The following is a 15,615-nucleotide window of genomic DNA, read 5'->3' as shown; positions in this document are numbered from 1 at the left end:
AGTGTCCCTCTGGGCACAGGGAGTCCTGGGGTTGTCCCGCTGGCTGGTTCTGTTGGGAGAGGAGGTCCTGGGATTGTCCCTCTGGGCACAGGGAGTCCTGGGGTTGTCCTGCTGGCTGGTTCTGTTGAGAGAGGCATCTTGGGCACATGGCGGTGACATAACATGGGGTCTATCTTGCGGTGTGGAGGTCTTGAGGGTCTCTGGAGTGGCTTTGAGGGGAGAGGAAAGTGGAGTGCTGTTTCGCTGGGTGGACATGGTTCTAGGAGTGTCCCGCTGAGAGACTCTTGAAGGAGAGGAAGTTCTGGGGGTGCTCCGCTGTGTGGCAAAGGTCCTAGGGGTGTCTCTTTGGGCATTTCGGGGCAGAGAGGAGATTTGGAGGGTTTCTTGTGCAGAAGCAGCCTGGAAAGCATCCCTTGGAGCAGAAGAAGCCTGGGTGGTGGTCCGAGGTCCACTTGGTGATGTCCCAGAGGACACCTGGGTTTGCCCGGAGCGCTGTCGCTCCAGGGAGAAGTAGCCACTTTCTGCCCTTAGCTTTGCCCAGTGCTGGCCAACACTCTGTCCACCACTGCCAGAATCTGGAGAGAGATGAGGAAGTTTAAGGTGAGGAGAGGAGTCCAGGCAGGACAGAAAACCAGGGTAGCCCCCAGCCTGCTTCTCGATGGCTAAAGCATCCGTTCCAAAGAGACACAGCCTACCTATTCAGGCTGAGACCTTCCTATTCGGCACCCCTGTGCTGCCAGGCCAGGGATTCACAATGACTCATGGAATGGGGCTAAATGCAGTGGGAGCTCCCGCATTAGGTCCCAGGACAGGAAAAGAAGGTTGCGCTGGTGGGGACTGTATCCTTAGCACACGAGAGATGGAGATGCCGGAGGATTGCCGCAAGGTTGAGGCAACCCCTCCAGAGGCTGAAGCCGGCTGGGGCTACATAACAAGAGCATACAACCAACAGACAAACAAGTCTGTTGGGATCGTAGAAGGAGTTTGTAGTGTTAACCAGTAGTTTGTAGTGTTAATATTCTCTTTTTCTCTCAGGGGCCGGGGCCGGGGGCTGGGGCCTGGAATCTCAAACTGCCAGGCAGGCGCTGTGTTGAGATGCGACCCCCAATGCTAATCTCTTAACTCCAGCCTCTGCCTATGTCGTGAGTGAAGCTAACATCAGAGACTCCGGGCAAAGGGTCCAGTAGCCACTAGCGTTACCATCTTGGCAAAGCTAAGATCATTTCAAAACGAAAAGACCGGCCAGGGGCTCCCTGCTGGACTTGGAATGAGACCTAGGCTATGCAGAAATTGTCTCCTTCCCCCATCCCCCCTCGCCCACTCTCCAGGGCCCAGCACTCACTCTTTGAGGTCCTGCGGCACAACACAGGAGCCTCACAACCCAGGCCGTTGCTCTTGCTGCTGCCTCTGTCTGAAGCACCCTTCCGTCTTTGCCTGTTTCCTTCTAGTACTCAGGTTCCCTGGCCAGGGGCTGCCTTTAGTGCCTGTTTCCTTGATTACGTGCCCTTCCCCTGGCCGCAACGTGTGACAGGGCCTTCCTTGCATTCCCATAGTGTCTCTGGGACTTGCAGAGGTGTGCAGCACACAGTAGGTGTGCAGCACACAGTAGGTATGCACTACAAATAGTGCTCCCACCCTTGGTTCTACTTCTGCCTTACCTGCAGTTGCCTTTGTGCCACCTACTGGCTGAGCTGTCTCCTGCCACCCGGCCCATCAAGATGATCTAGGAGCCTGGCTCTCACAGGACAAGGCCTCTATGTAAGACAGGCACACGAGTGAGCTTGGGCAGTCTGTGTGCTGCCCTCCCCACCCCCCTCCCCCTGAGTGAGCTGTGCCAACTGGGATGTGCCTAGTAATATCCCAGCCCCTGACTGCAATGTACCAAGTGGCCACTAGGTGAACAGCGGTCACAGATTCTGGCTAAGTAGGTCACAGAGAGGATACCGCCCACTCTCAAGAGTGACAGAGCAAAGCCTGGCTGTGGGAGGCCTGTCTACAATGCCAGCACGGAGGAGGCAGAGACCAGAGGCTCAGGAATTCCAGACTAGCCTCAGCTACGTCGAGTTCAAAGCTCACCTGTGGCAGATCACACGCACCCCACATCCAGCAGGAACATTTTAGCATCAGGATTTGAAGGGGAAGGGATGAGGCACTGTGTGCTATCCTGTTTCCAGGCAGCACATTGTGGGGTGGGTGGGGGGCAGTGTGTCTTACATGGTGACACTGAGCGGCCTATTGGCTGCTGCAGCATCTGCAAAGCCTACCCCCCCCCAGCCTTAGGGAGCCTTTTTCCTGTAGGTCAAGTCTGATAGAATAGTGTTGGGTACCCTGAACATCCCGGTTGCTGGGCAACCTCTCACCCTGGGATTCAGCATCAGCTGGTGAAGACTCTGAGCTGAAGCAGATGTTACTAGGGGAATGCCATGAGCTCACCTGTCTTCCCGTCCTCCTGCACTCTGACCGCATCTGACTTCTCACCCAGCACCATCCCAAGGCATAGCTTTAACGACATTACTTCTCATCCCTCCCCAAACCATGCTTAGAGAAGGGAATCCCAACTCCTTGCCAAGGCTGAGGAGGCCCAGCACAGCCTACCCATGTTGTGTACCTCACCCACATTTAAACTGCAGCTGCCAATGGGCCACATAGTTCTGCCTCCCTGCCCTGCCCTCCTTGATCCAAACAGCCCTCCTGTCCTGTGCCAGCCCAGTACCCATCTCCTTTCTCATGTGTGTCCCTGCTCCTCCTCTGTCCTGGGCCATTAGGGCTGGCTCCTATCTGTCTGCTTTGTTGGATGCTGAGCTTTCTAGGGTCCGTGCTAACTCCTGAGACCCCAGAGCATCTTCACCCAAACTTCACGCATGCGTATTGATGAGACTCCTGCAAGGACCAGGAAAAGCCAGGACTGCCATGGAGGAGGGGGACGTCCTAGCCCCAACTCCTGACCACACTGAAGAGATACCAGGACCAGAATATGGTGCCCACCATACTGGACTCGCATCACAGCAAGACGCTGGCCAACCTCATCAGCCTCCATGGACTTGGCACAACAGAAGTTCCCCGCCCCCTTTTTCTCAGAACAGCACCCTAACTCCCTCTGGGATCTCTCCCCTCCTTCTAGCTCAGGCTATGGGGTTGGCACAGGAGGCCAGACTTGGTCATTGAGCTGACACACAGTGGTCCCCGTGAGAACCCTTCCTGAGACTTTAACTGTAGCCCTCCTCCTGTGTGATGCAGACTGGCCCTCTTGTGTTCGTCAAGCTATTATTGGAGAAGGGTTTGACTAAGAATGGAGCCATTTCAGCAGAAGGCTGAATGGAGTAGAGATGTGGAGACTGTCTGAACACTTGGGCCCGGCCATACCGGAAATCCCGCCTTACCATTCTGTTTGTGGCAGGTGCTCCATTCATATTCAGCTGGCGTTAGTTAGCCTCTTAGAACCTATGGACCCTAATCTGTCAACTGAGGGAGAGCATCATTAAATTGGACAGCACGGCACTTCTATTATACAAGAACTTCTATTATTAAGATTTGGGTCTTTGTCTGGGCAGTGGTGGCACACACCTTTAATCCTAGCCTAGGAGGTAGAGGCAGGCAGACCACTATAAGTTCAAGGCCAGCCTGGTCTACAGATCGAGTTCCAGGACAGCCAAGGCTACACAGAGAAACCCTGTCTCAACCCCCTCCCCCCTATGCCCTCCCCAAAATTCAAGACCTTGGGCCTGGAGAGATGGCTCAGCTATAAAAAGCACTGGCTTCTCTTCTAGAGGACCTGGGTTCAATTTTCAGCACACACAGCAGCTTACAACTGTCTGCAACTCCAGTTCCAGAGGATCTGACACCCTCACACAGACATACATGCAGGTAAAACCCAATGCATATAAAATAAAAATAAATTAAAAAAAAAAAAAAAGACCTGGTCCCTCGAAGGAAGCCCACCCAGTGATGCTCCTGGGGGCCCTTGGCCATCAGCACTTTGTAGCCCTAAAAGGACTCACCCTCCTTTCTCTGGCCTGCTGAGTCTCCCCTGGCTGGGGACCTGGTGACCTTTCGAGCACTGTCAGCTCTCAGCGCCTCCTGAGGCCTCCTCGGGATCATCACGGTGAGTCTGTCCCCGCTGGGTACCACCCCTGGCCTCTCAACAGTGTCCCAATCCTGCCGGGAGAGGAAAGAGCTTGTTGGCGAGAAGAAGAGGGCCCTGGGCCTGTACTCCCAGCATGAAGGGTAGAAAAGCAGGTTTTTGAGGGCACCCCTGCCACCTGTGCGGGGCACTCAGCCAGAGATAATTCAGCGAACCTTCTGTCAGCCTTGAGGAGACACAGCCATTGAAGCTAAAAGCTGGGCCATAGTCACACAGATGGGAAAAACAGATTCAAATCCTAGGTCCACCACTTCCCAGCTGTGTGTTCTTAACTGAGTTGCTTCTCCTCTCTGGGCTTCAACTCCTAACAGGGCCACGGCAGCCTCTAGCTTAGTGGGTATTGGAGAGCATTTCTTGGGTTCAGGCCCACTGAGACCTTTGCATGGTACCTGCCACATATGTGAATACCACAGGCTGTTTATGTGGAACCCATTCTTTTCTGTCATTTCCTTTTTTGGGAGGGTGGAGTGTCTCACAGGAAAGGTCTGAAAGTGTGAAGGCACAGGGGCAGGGACAGCCTCTTGGCTCCTCTCTCCTGCCAGCCTCTGCCAGCTCCTGAGCCCATTCCCTTCCCTCTGCCTTTGGAAACCACACCAGGACTCAGCAGCATGAGGCCAGGGGCAGAGCTGGGACCAGCCTCATGCTCGCTCTGGACACCATGCTTACTTCTCAGCCCTGAGACCTGAGCCAGCTGGTGACTCATCCGGAGTCCCAATGGACTGAAACTCCTCCCACCACCTGCTGTTACCACCTCCCACCCTGAGACAGCCCAGCAGAAGCCCCGCCCTCCCAGCAGGAAGAGCAACTGCCAAGTTTGGCCTAGTGTTTTACTGTGGGAGGCTCAGCCCTCCTCTGGAGGCTCAGAGCTTTTGTCCCCAGAGTGGACAGAGGACACTAGGTAACGCTTGTTCTTGTTCCCAGACCCTGGCCCTCCGCTCACCACAGAAGACGAATTGCTGGTATCATGAGGGGTATTGCTGTTCTGGCTGGAGCTGGTATCAGAGTTTGGGCCCTTGTTCTCCTCGAAGCTACTACAGGCCAGCCCCTCCAGATAGGATACCACCTCAGGGTCCTGGAGCCTGTTCCTTGGGGCAGCTGCAGGGCTCGCTGCAGGGAGAGCGGTTGTTGGGGACCAGGCCCTGGGAAAGGAGAGAGAGTGATTTTTTTTCCCTCAAAAGGTAACAGAGCCAGGGACTGATCCTTGCCCTCCCAGATACGTGTGTGTGTGTGTGTGTGTATGTGTGTGTGTGTGTGTGTGTTCACACCAAGCCAGGGATCTACAGCCACAGGAAGCCAGTGCTGAGGGCATCTGGACCGGGCTCCATATGGGCCACCTCATAGAACCATAGCAGCCTCCCATGGGACTGAATTCCATCATACAGATGAAGAAACCCCAGCTCTGAGGGTCAAGAGCCTGGCCAAGGCCACAGTGCTGGGAAAGGGCAGAGGCTCAGCCCCCTTCAGTGAGCAGGTGTAGAGACACACAGCCTGGTTGGCAGATGAGGACTGTTAAATATTGGGGTTGTGAGTGGGGGAGAAGCAAGCCCAAGGGCAGGAGCTGTGGAAGAGCATCCACTTTTGGAGAAAAAAAAAAAAAAAGCCTGTGGCTGTGGTTCAATAGGCTTACAGCTCACAGTATTCTGAAAATGACCCACACGTCCGCCTATAAAATAGTAAGGAGTGCTGGATAGGTGGCTCAGCTGTTAAAGGCTAGGCCTACAACCAGATATACAAAACAGTAAGGAGTGATGACGCTATAAAAGATCTATAGTTAAGGAGATAATGGAGCATTCCACACACGCCCCGCCCAAACCACACAACGAAGGCTTGCAAATCAAACGCTCTGACAAGTCCTGCGGCCTAGCTTCTACTGACTTGTCCCAGACTTCCTGAAATACGTTGACTGTCAGAGCCTCCTTTTTCTTTTCTCTCTTAAAATAATGCCCATCCGAGGGGCATGCACGCTCTCAAACAATGAGGATTTGGTACAGCCTCTCTCTTCACATTTTATTTCTGCGGTGTGGGAAATCACACCCAGGATCTCAGGCACAGCGTCTGTCACTGTGCTTCAGGGTCGGCCCGTCTTATTTTACAAACAGGAAGAGTGAAGCATGAAAAGATGGAACAGCACGCCAAAGGTCCCACAGCCCACCACAGCAGATGCGACCCTGGGGTCCAGCCCTCTGGGTCCTCAAGCCATAGCCTTTAAAGGTCTCATGACCCCAGTAGGCAACTTGGGGTCAGTGCAGGCCTGGGCTGGAGGGTAACCTGGGGACCCAGGGGTGACACAGCAGGTGCCCTGGCTGAGAGGACCATTAAACCTTTTGGAGGACTCGGGGGACAGCTTCTAGCTATGTAACCCAAGCTAGCCTTGAGCTCCAAATGCTCCTGCCTCCACTTCCTGGGCGCTGGTATTACATCCATCTGCCACCACACCCAGCCCCTTCAATCTTTTAAAGCCCTACACAGGGAACCCACATATCCCCTATCTTATGGAATTATGGGAAGGGCAGGGCCGCCAGGACAGGGGCAGACAGCCAGGGTCAGGGGCAGAGCCCAGGTGAAACCAAGACAGAGCAATGTAAGCTTTCCAGGGACCCTAAGGGCCCTGCCCAAAGACCTCTGTGCCTAGACTTTGTGGGGTGATCACATGAGCCATACCGGTTGCTGTAGATGGACACTGCATCATGAAGAGGGTGTGGGCATTCTCCCCCCTAGGGAGCCCGTCCCTGGAGCCTGGAGCTCTACCCACCTCTGAGGCCCCTGCTTGAGGCCAAGGCCTTCCGCAGACCGGCCGGCACAGGTGTTAGTGCAGAGTGGGTCCTGAGGGGCCGACGGGCAGCGGGGCAGGTCGCAGTAAGGTGCCTCGGCACTGGAAGGGCTGTGAGGCTCCTGGGCCCAGCGTTGGAGAGAGGAGACAGCTCAGGCCCACGTGGGACTGCCCTCCCCCTCCCCCAGACAGCCCCTCCCAGCTCAGACCGGTGGGTGTCTCCAGAAGTCACCCGCCCGCCCGGGATCTCCCTGCTCCAGGAGCTCTGCCATCCTATCAGCTGGAGGCGCCCTGGGGACCCAGGCCAGAGTAAGTGGGCAAGCTACCTGGAGTGTATATGCATGGGTGGAGGGACAGATACACGTGTATACAAATATCTGTGCTTTGGGGGACCCGTGCGTACATCTTCGTCGAGGAATTCGTGTCCCGCCGCATGTGTGCGGACCTGTCAGCTACACTAGTGCATGTACGTGTGCCAGAGCATGTAAACACATATGCACGTGCGCATGCCTGAGAAGCGCAACTGCATCAAAGGCCCCGGAGCGCCCTTGCATCCAGAAGACAATAGGGGAGGAGAGGACTGGCCTGGCCTGGAATGGAAGAGGGGGGTCCTGAAGGTGGAGGACCAGCAAGACCTAGAAGCAATGTAAGGGCTCTCTTCCCCCTACAGGAAAGGCAGGGGCCGAAAGCAGAGGGCCACAGCCCGTGGCACTGCCCACAGCAGAGCCACACCTGGGAAGGCTGGGACAGTCGGAAGGAATGGATGCTCCCCTCATAGAAGGCCCCCCCCATTCCCTCCACCTGCCAGAATGGCAGGGCCCCCATGGCACCTTGTGCCCCGCCTCCTCTCAGGTTACCTGGGCAGCGGGCTCCGGCAGCGGCAGCTGGCGGCTGTCAGCACCCTCTTCCCCGGGGGGCTCCGGCTCAGGCCCCCATGCCGCCACCCTCCCAGGCCCCGACTCTGGGCCGCCGTGGCTGCAGTGTTCCAGGCAGCAGAAACCTTAGAGGGGCCAGCCTCGGGAGCAGGGCCCCTCATTACTGTTTCATAAGCCGGGGCCCAGCCAGGAACAATGCAGGACATGAAACCGAAGGAACCCGATCCTGGTGGCTCACCTGAGAGCAGGCCTGGTGGGAGTCTCCCTGGGGACCCTGGAGGCCAGCGGCTGGTACAGAGGCTGTAGCCCAGGCAGTGCCCTGGGTGGGCAGCAGTGCTCTAGAATTCAAGAAAGCCGCCATGAGCAAGGCCAGGCTGTGCCAGGGAAGGGCTAAGGGTCGGCAGCCATATCCAGGCCAAAGAAGGGCCATCTGGGATTCAGTTTCACACCTGCTCGGCAGCCCGAATCTGATCAGAGCCAGGCAGCAGGAGGTGTCAGATCCACAGCCAGGCCTGGCGCCTTGGCCACCCAGGGGACGGCACCATATGAAGGAGGGAGCTGTCAGGACTCCCTCGGGACTCCCAGCCCCTGAACTTCCAAAGGTCCCACCAGCATGGAACCCTCCCCACCCGGGCCCGACATGGCACCTGGTTCTTGCTGACTCTTAGGCCCATCCCTGGCCCCTGTCCACATGAACGTGTCCAGTGGTCAGTCCTCAGCTCTGATTTCCTGCCTAGTCAATGTCACAGTTTCTGGCTACAGACCGACCTGGGTCCCATCCCAGCTGAATGACCTCACTCAGTGGCTTCCCCTCTCTGGGCCTTAGGATCTCTGAAAAGGAGGCAGAGGTGTGTGTGATCAAGACCTTGGCAAGGTGACTTGTCCTCAATTACGTCACCTATAAAACTGTCATGATAACCACAGCCATCCCCTAGGGGACATGAGGAGAATTACATGAGGTGATTAAAAAAAAAAAAAAACAATAGGAAACATTAAGTGGAATCTTATGTTAAATTGGTAGACTATTAAATACAATAAAACATAAACAAATTAACCAGATGTGGTGATGTACACCTGTTAATGCCAGCACTAAGAGAGGAGGCTTATGAGTTCAAGGCCAGCCTCGGCTACCTAGAAAGACCGTATCTAAAAAGGGCAGGAGGGAGGGGGAGGACAAATAGTTGTAAAGGTCTGTATGGACCTAGCACAAAGCTATCCTTCCTCCCTCCCTCCAAACCTGGCCACGGCCTGCTCAAAAACCATGTGACTTCCCCTGCTTTAACATCCCCCAGCCCCCAGACTCAGGTGTGCCTGGAGCCTGGGGATTTCAGAAACTGGAGATCCCAAGAAACTTCATGACCAGCAGCTAGTTATTTCCAGTGGGCTGCAGGGAACACCTTGTGACCAGAGACATTTCCACATATGGCTCACATATATATTTACTTTTATTTTATGTGCAGCGGTGTTTTGCCTGCATCTGTATCTGTGTGTGTGTGGCGGGGGTGTCAGAGCCTTAAAACTGGAGTTACAGACAGGTGTGAGCAGCCATGTGGTTGCTGGGAATTGAACCTGGCTCTTCTGGAAGAGCAGCCAATGCTCTTAACCACTGAGCCATCTCTCCAGCCCTACCAGTGATGCTTTTTTTTTTTTTTAAAGATTTATTTATTTATTTATTTTATGTATGAGCGCTCCTCTGCATGTAGACCTGCACGCCAGAAGAGGGCATCAGATCTCAGCATAGACGGTTGTGAGCCACCATGTGGCTGTCAGAAATTGAACCCAGGACCTCTGGTAGAGCAGACAGTACTCTTAACCACTGAGCCATCTCTCTCCAGCCTCCAGCGATGCTTTTAAATACAGATTTTCTGTGCTCCGTGAGTCTGAACTCTCTGGATTGGGGTAAATGAGGTCAAGATTCCAGAATCTTTTGGGGCAAGGTGGGGCACTGGCTACATTTGGTTCCTTGGAGATGTGCTCTAACAGTGATCGGGCGAGACAGTGGGCAGCGCGGACAGAGCAAGTGCGGTGCTGGCTCTCTGGGAAAGCAGTAGAAACTCTCCATCTGCTGCTGTCTACCGTGGGGCCTCGTGGGATGGGGTCCAGGGAGGCAGCCAGAAAGGTCCAGAAGAAGTGGCTTGGTAAAGGTCAGATAAAAACCTGACTTTGTTTTAGGCAGTGTTGGCAATGAAAGTCAGGGGCTTGTTCATGCTAGGCAAGTGTCCTGCTTCTGAGCTGCATCCTTAAACTGGGGTCAGCACTTGCTGTCTCTCTCTTCCTCTCTCCCTCTGGGGGGTGAGGGGGGTTTGCACACAAATATGTGTGCACATGGGGACCAGAGAGTGACAGTGGTGACTTTCTCTATTGTTTTCCATCCTTTGTTTGTTTGTTTGTTTGTTTGTTTTTGTAGACAGGGTTTCCTGTGTAGCTTTGGCTCCTTGGCTGTCCTGGAACTCATTCTGTAGACCAGGCTGGCCTCAAACTCAGAGATAAGCCTGCCACTACAAATGGGTTTTTTGGGTTTTTTTTGTTTGTTTTGTTTTGTTTAGGAAAGCTTCTGTAGCCCTAGCTGGCCTGAAACTCACTATGTAGCCCAGGCTGGCCTTGAACTCAAAGAGCTATTACTTGCTTCTGCCTCCCAAGTTCTGTTAAGGATGTGAACCAGCATGCATAGTTCTACCTTTTAAAAATTATTTATAAGCCAGGCGGTGATGGTACACACCTTAAATCCTAGTGCTTAGGAGGCAAATAGCTCTCTGAGGCAGGCAGATCTCTGGGTTCAGGGCCAGCCTGATCTATAGAGTGAGTTCCAGGACAGCCAGGGCTACACAGAGAAACACTGTCTTGAAAAAAAAAATTTTTTTTTGTTTGTGTTTTTGAGACAGGGTGCTAGGATTAAAGGCATGTGTCACCACGCCTAGTCTCTAGTCAGCTTTTAATTTCAAGTGACAGGAAGACAGAGGTGGCACATAAGATGGGAGATGAGCACTCAGAGTGCTGAGGGCACATGCCAGCTGGTGAGGTTGGAGAGATGCTTCACTGCTTGCAGGGTTCACATCCCACTTGTTTCAGTGGTAACCTCAGCTTGTAAAAATCTGCTCAGGGGGCTGGAGAGATGCCTCAGAGGTTAAGGGTACTGGCTGGTCTTCCACAGGTCCTGAGTTCAATTTCCAGCAGCCACATGGGGGCTCACAACCATCCATAATGAGATCTGGTGCCCTCTTCTAATGTGTAAACACAGGTGCAGGCAGAACAATGTATAGATAATAAACAAATAAATCTTTTTTTTTTTTAATCTGCTCACCTCTGAAGGCTCGGGAAAGTCACTGAGGAAACCTGGGACTATGGGACTCTACTGTTAAGGTTAAGCCTGGCATTTCCAGATCATCTCTGAGCTCAGTGTAAGATGGTGGACTCCCTTTCTCAGCTGGGTTCTCTCTTCACCTTACCTTCAGAACCTCAGACTTTCTAAAGAGATCACACAGCCCTCAGGGAGATTACAAGCCCAACCCTTTCCTGATCCCAGCAAGCACCTTCGGATTCCTGAAAACACCGCCCCCCCCCATGCTAATGAGGTGTCCTGGAGTCTTGACTTTCAGCCAATGACTTTAATTGTACCTGGATTTCTTACTCCCACCCGTAGGATAATCAAGTACTGCTCTCCCCTTCTTATGATAGGGCTGTGTTGTTACATGCAAATGAAGTATCCCCGGCAAATCAAAGGCATTCACTCTCCAAATCCCTCCCACTGCCCAAGGTTTCTAAGTCCCTGTTTCACACGAAATAAACGGGCCAGCATCATCAAAGACAAGTCTAATACTTATCATTTATTCTGGGGAAGGAGGGACTCCTCTTCTCCCCAAGGAATTCATCGCTGGATCCCTGGGGCTTGGCCCCTCTGGGTCAGTCGGTCAGCCCCGTGTTGTTGCAGCCCCTCCCCCCTTCTGCCAGCCTGTCAGCCCAGATCACTGCTGCCATCTTTCTAGCGCCATTCCGCCCACCGCAGTGCCTGGCTATTCTGAACGCAGCCATTTCGTCCTCTTGAAAAAAAAAACCAGGCTCTGACCTCTAATTCTCTGTTACTGGCTGTTCACAAAGTGACCACTCACGTACTCGCCCAGGACAGCCTTCATTGCCACCTGGCTCGGGTTTTGGAGCCCTGGGCTCCCTTGACCCTGCACTTCGCCCTTTTCTGCCCCAGGTTTCGATGGCTCCCAGCTTCCCAAGAGAGTACCTGACAGAGCCCAGGCTCCCATTGGAGGCAGAATGACAGGCACCCGACTCTAAGGACACAGGTCTCTGCGCATGGGGTGTGATAGTAAAAACTGACTCTGGGGTCTGAACATACTTTGTCAACATCTCAAGGCCGCCATCACCTTTGGACCAAATGCATACTTGTGGCATCTCCCTGTTTTCCTCCCTCCTCCCTGCTTTCCACACTTTGCCCAGCAACCACAGCAACGCTGAAAATGAAAACTGGATCGCGTCAGTCACTCTTTTTAAGAAATCCTTTGTGTCAGGCTGGAGAAATAAATGGCTCAGTAGTTAAGAGCACTGGCTACTCTTCCAAAGGACTGGGGTCTGATTCCCAGCACCCACATGGCAGCTCACAACTGTCCGTAACTCCAGTCCAAGGAGATCTGACACCCTCACACCAAATGCACATAAAATAAGATTAAATAAAAAATTAAAAATTTCTTACTGGGGTGGGGATGGCTCCGCGATTCGGGGCACTGCCTGCTTTTCCAGAGGACTCAGCACCCACACGGCAGTTTACAGCCATCTATGACGCCAAGATCTAACATCCTCACATTGACATACAGGCAGGCAAAACAATGCACAGCCGGGCACACCTGTAATCCCAGCACTTGGGAGGCAGAGGCAGGCAGATCTCTATGAGTTTGTGGCCAGCCTGCTCTACAGAGGGAGTTCCAGGACAGCCAGAGCTATACAGGGAAACAACAACAACAAAACACAAAAACAAAAACCACCAATGCACATAAAATAAAGGTAAGTACATTAAAAAAAAATTCTTAGTGTCACCTCATGACAGCTGAGGTGGAATCTAAGATCCTCAGCATGTCACATGGGCTCCACCCAATTCTCCGTCCTGTATCTGGTGGCTCTCCCTCTCAGTGACAATCTCCAGCCCTCCGATGCCTCACTCTTTCTGCCTCAAGACCTTTTACACACCTTACTATTCCCTCCTCCTCTTCTCTTCTCCCCAGCTTTACTGGCAAGCCTTTAGTAAGCCAAGGAAGGTGCTCGGAGAACTTCCCCATGTCCTGACAACTCCGTAGCCTGGATCGTAACCATGAGGAAACAGCCATTTCCGTGGACCCTTCCTTCTTCTCCACGTCTTTGGCTAGACCACCGGCCCCCTGGGGCCAGTGACATCACCGCCTCACTTAACATCGCTGCCCTAGAACGCTGGCTCAGTTCGGGCAACTATTCATTCCCAGTGAGCACACGAGTTGACCCAGAATCTTGGCTAGGACTGAGGCTAGACCTCAGATCTGTCTGAATCCATAATCCTCTGTTCAGGCCTGCCATCTCCCCTTCAGCTGGGAGAAGGTCATTTGTATAGGAGGCTCTGCTCTGGTAGAAACAACTCTCAAGTTGTAGTTTCTGGGCAGGAAGTGGAGGAAGAGGAAGCAAATGCCCTGCAAGGGCTCCATATACCCTGGGCTCAGCAGGGCCCTGCACTAGCTCTGCAGCCCTGAAAATTAGCGGGACAGCTTAGATGGCCCCAGGTCACACTGCAGAGAACTGGCCAGCAGAGGTCACAGTGCAGGTCTGCTGACTCCAGAGGAATTGAGACCCCCCACCCCCCACACACACAATGGGAAGCTGGCTGACAAGCTAAGAGGAATCTCAGGCTCCACTGGGAATGCCAGGCACACAGGAGGTCGAGGCTGAAGGGGCCTTGGAGAGTCACAGGTTCCATGTATGTGTAACTGAAGCTTGGCATTTGCCCACGTTGACTGCAGAGTGAAAAAAATGACTCCAACGTCTGACAGAGACAAGTCTCTGGTGGGCACCAGCCTCGAGTACCTGCCAAGGAAGCTCTTCCACAAAGATGGGATTCCAAGGGCAGTGCCTTTGACAGACCACAGCGTAAGCGTAGTAGCCTTTGTAGTTCGCTTTGCTTTGTGTCTTGAGATAAGATCTCATTCAGTAGCTCAGGCTTGCTTAGAATTCACTACGTAGCTCAGGTTGGTCAGACTACGCAACTCCTCCTGCACCTTTACTCCAATAACTGGGAGTAAAGGCATGCACCCTCACACCTGGCCTTCCTTCATTTCCTTTCTTAATTCCTCCTCCCGGATGCTTTATTGCATTATAACTGAGAAGGCACAGTCATGTGGTGGCCCACACCCTTTGATCCCAGCACTCTGGAAGCAGAGGCATGGGACTCTCTGTAAGACTGGGGCTAGCCTGGTCTACACGGAAAGTTCCAGGCCAACCAGGGCTACAAAGCACAGCCTTGCTTAAAAACAAGACAAAAGAACAGCCAAGCAAGACACACACAAATTAGATAAGCCTAGTGTTAAAAACAAAACAAAATAAAAAAAAAAAAATCACAAAAAGCATGGGCTCACTGGGCAACTACACTTGACTCTAAGTCTCATGACCTGAGTTCAATCCCTGGGACCCACATGGTAAAAAGAGAGAAGTGACACCTACAAATTGTCCTCTGATTTCTACAAGTGCAGCTTGTCTCTCTCTCTCTCTCTCTCTCTCTCTCTCTCTCTCACACACACACACACACACACATGAATAAATAAGTATAATTTAATTTTTTCTTTAAATAAACCAGGTGTGTCAGGCAGTGGTGATGCACGCCTTTAATCCCAGCACTTGGGAGACAGAGGCAGGCGTAGCTCTGAGTTCGAGGCCAACCTGATCTACAGAGTAAGTTCTAGGACAGCCAGGGCTACACAGTAAGATCCTGTTTCAGAAAAAAATTAAATACAAGATCCCTGGAAATCGGACATAGTGTAGGAATGTTAACACAGTCCCAGCCCCACCCAGCCCAGGAGGAAGCACCCTCCAACTGCACGGTCAAACGCATCAACCTCTATATTCCAAACCACGTGCCACAAGATAAAGCCAGCCTACCTCGTCTCTTGCTCCATGGACCTCCCCAGGGGGACAGCAGCTCAGATGGTGGCTCTTGGCAGATAGGCTGGCTTCAGAATGCACGCCCGGGACACTCATAGCCACTTCCTCCACAGGGGGTGAGCCAAGGTAGCTGGCTCTCTAGGTGGGGCCTGGAGAAGATTGGAGGACAGGAACCTCATAACCGGTGGGCCACAGCAAAGACCCTAGCCCTCATCTGTCCAAGCCAGACAAAGCGGTCTACCCACTTTTCTGCTCACGTATTCACTCAACAAATGGTAACACCAGCTAAGTGCCCACACATGCTGCCAAGCGTTTACCTGTGACCTCTAAGCCTTGCTATATGGTGTTGATCAATGTTCCCGGGACCCTGAATTACACTCTTTTTATGCTGCTCATGAAATGCAAGTTTCCACAAGAAGGGGAAAAAAAGAAAGAAAGGGGCACAGTTGCACACATCTTTAATCCCAGCCTTCTGAGAGGCTGAGGCAGGGGGATCTCTGTGAGTTCATGACCAGCATGGTCTACAAAGTGAGTCCAGCAAGAGCTACACAGAGAAACCCTGTCTCCAAAAGACAAAAACAAAACACACACACATACAAAGAAGAAGGAAAGAAAAAAATTAGAAAGAAAGGAAGGAAGGAAGGAAGGAAGGAAGGAAGGAAGAAAGAAAGAAAGAAAGAAAGAAAGAAAGAAAGAAAGAAAGAAAG

At 52.8% G+C, this 15,615-nt stretch overlaps 1 protein-coding gene across 3 annotated transcripts in view; it reads right to left on the bottom strand.

The window, feature by feature from the left end:
• Nucleotides 1-15,615, bottom strand: part of Triobp (TRIO and F-actin binding protein) — a 56,309-nt gene that overhangs the window by 38,623 nt on the left and 2,071 nt on the right. For all 3 annotated transcript variants that reach the window (XM_055603017.1, XM_055603015.1, XM_055603016.1), the window contains 6 exons: nt 14,906-15,057; nt 8,025-8,124; nt 6,894-7,033; nt 5,082-5,280; nt 3,999-4,155; nt 1-575 (listed from right to left, as the gene is read on the bottom strand). The exon at nt 1-575 is cut by the window's left edge and continues 1,463 nt beyond it. In XM_055603017.1, the coding sequence (XP_055458992.1) occupies nt 1-575; nt 3,999-4,155; nt 5,082-5,280; nt 6,894-7,033; nt 8,025-8,124; nt 14,906-14,922 (1,188 nt within the window). In that variant the 5' untranslated portion in view covers nt 14,923-15,057. The remainder of the gene's footprint in view (nt 576-3,998; nt 4,156-5,081; nt 5,281-6,893; nt 7,034-8,024; nt 8,125-14,905; nt 15,058-15,615) is intronic.

The sequence above is a fragment of the Psammomys obesus genome, unplaced genomic scaffold (genome assembly GCF_907164565.1).
Source record: "Psammomys obesus unplaced genomic scaffold, mPsaObe1.curated_primary_1811, whole genome shotgun sequence".
Classification (NCBI taxonomy): Eukaryota; Metazoa; Chordata; class Mammalia; order Rodentia; family Muridae; genus Psammomys; species Psammomys obesus.
Note: the sequence above shows the minus strand (reverse complement) of the source record. Positions and strands in the feature narration are given on the sequence as shown.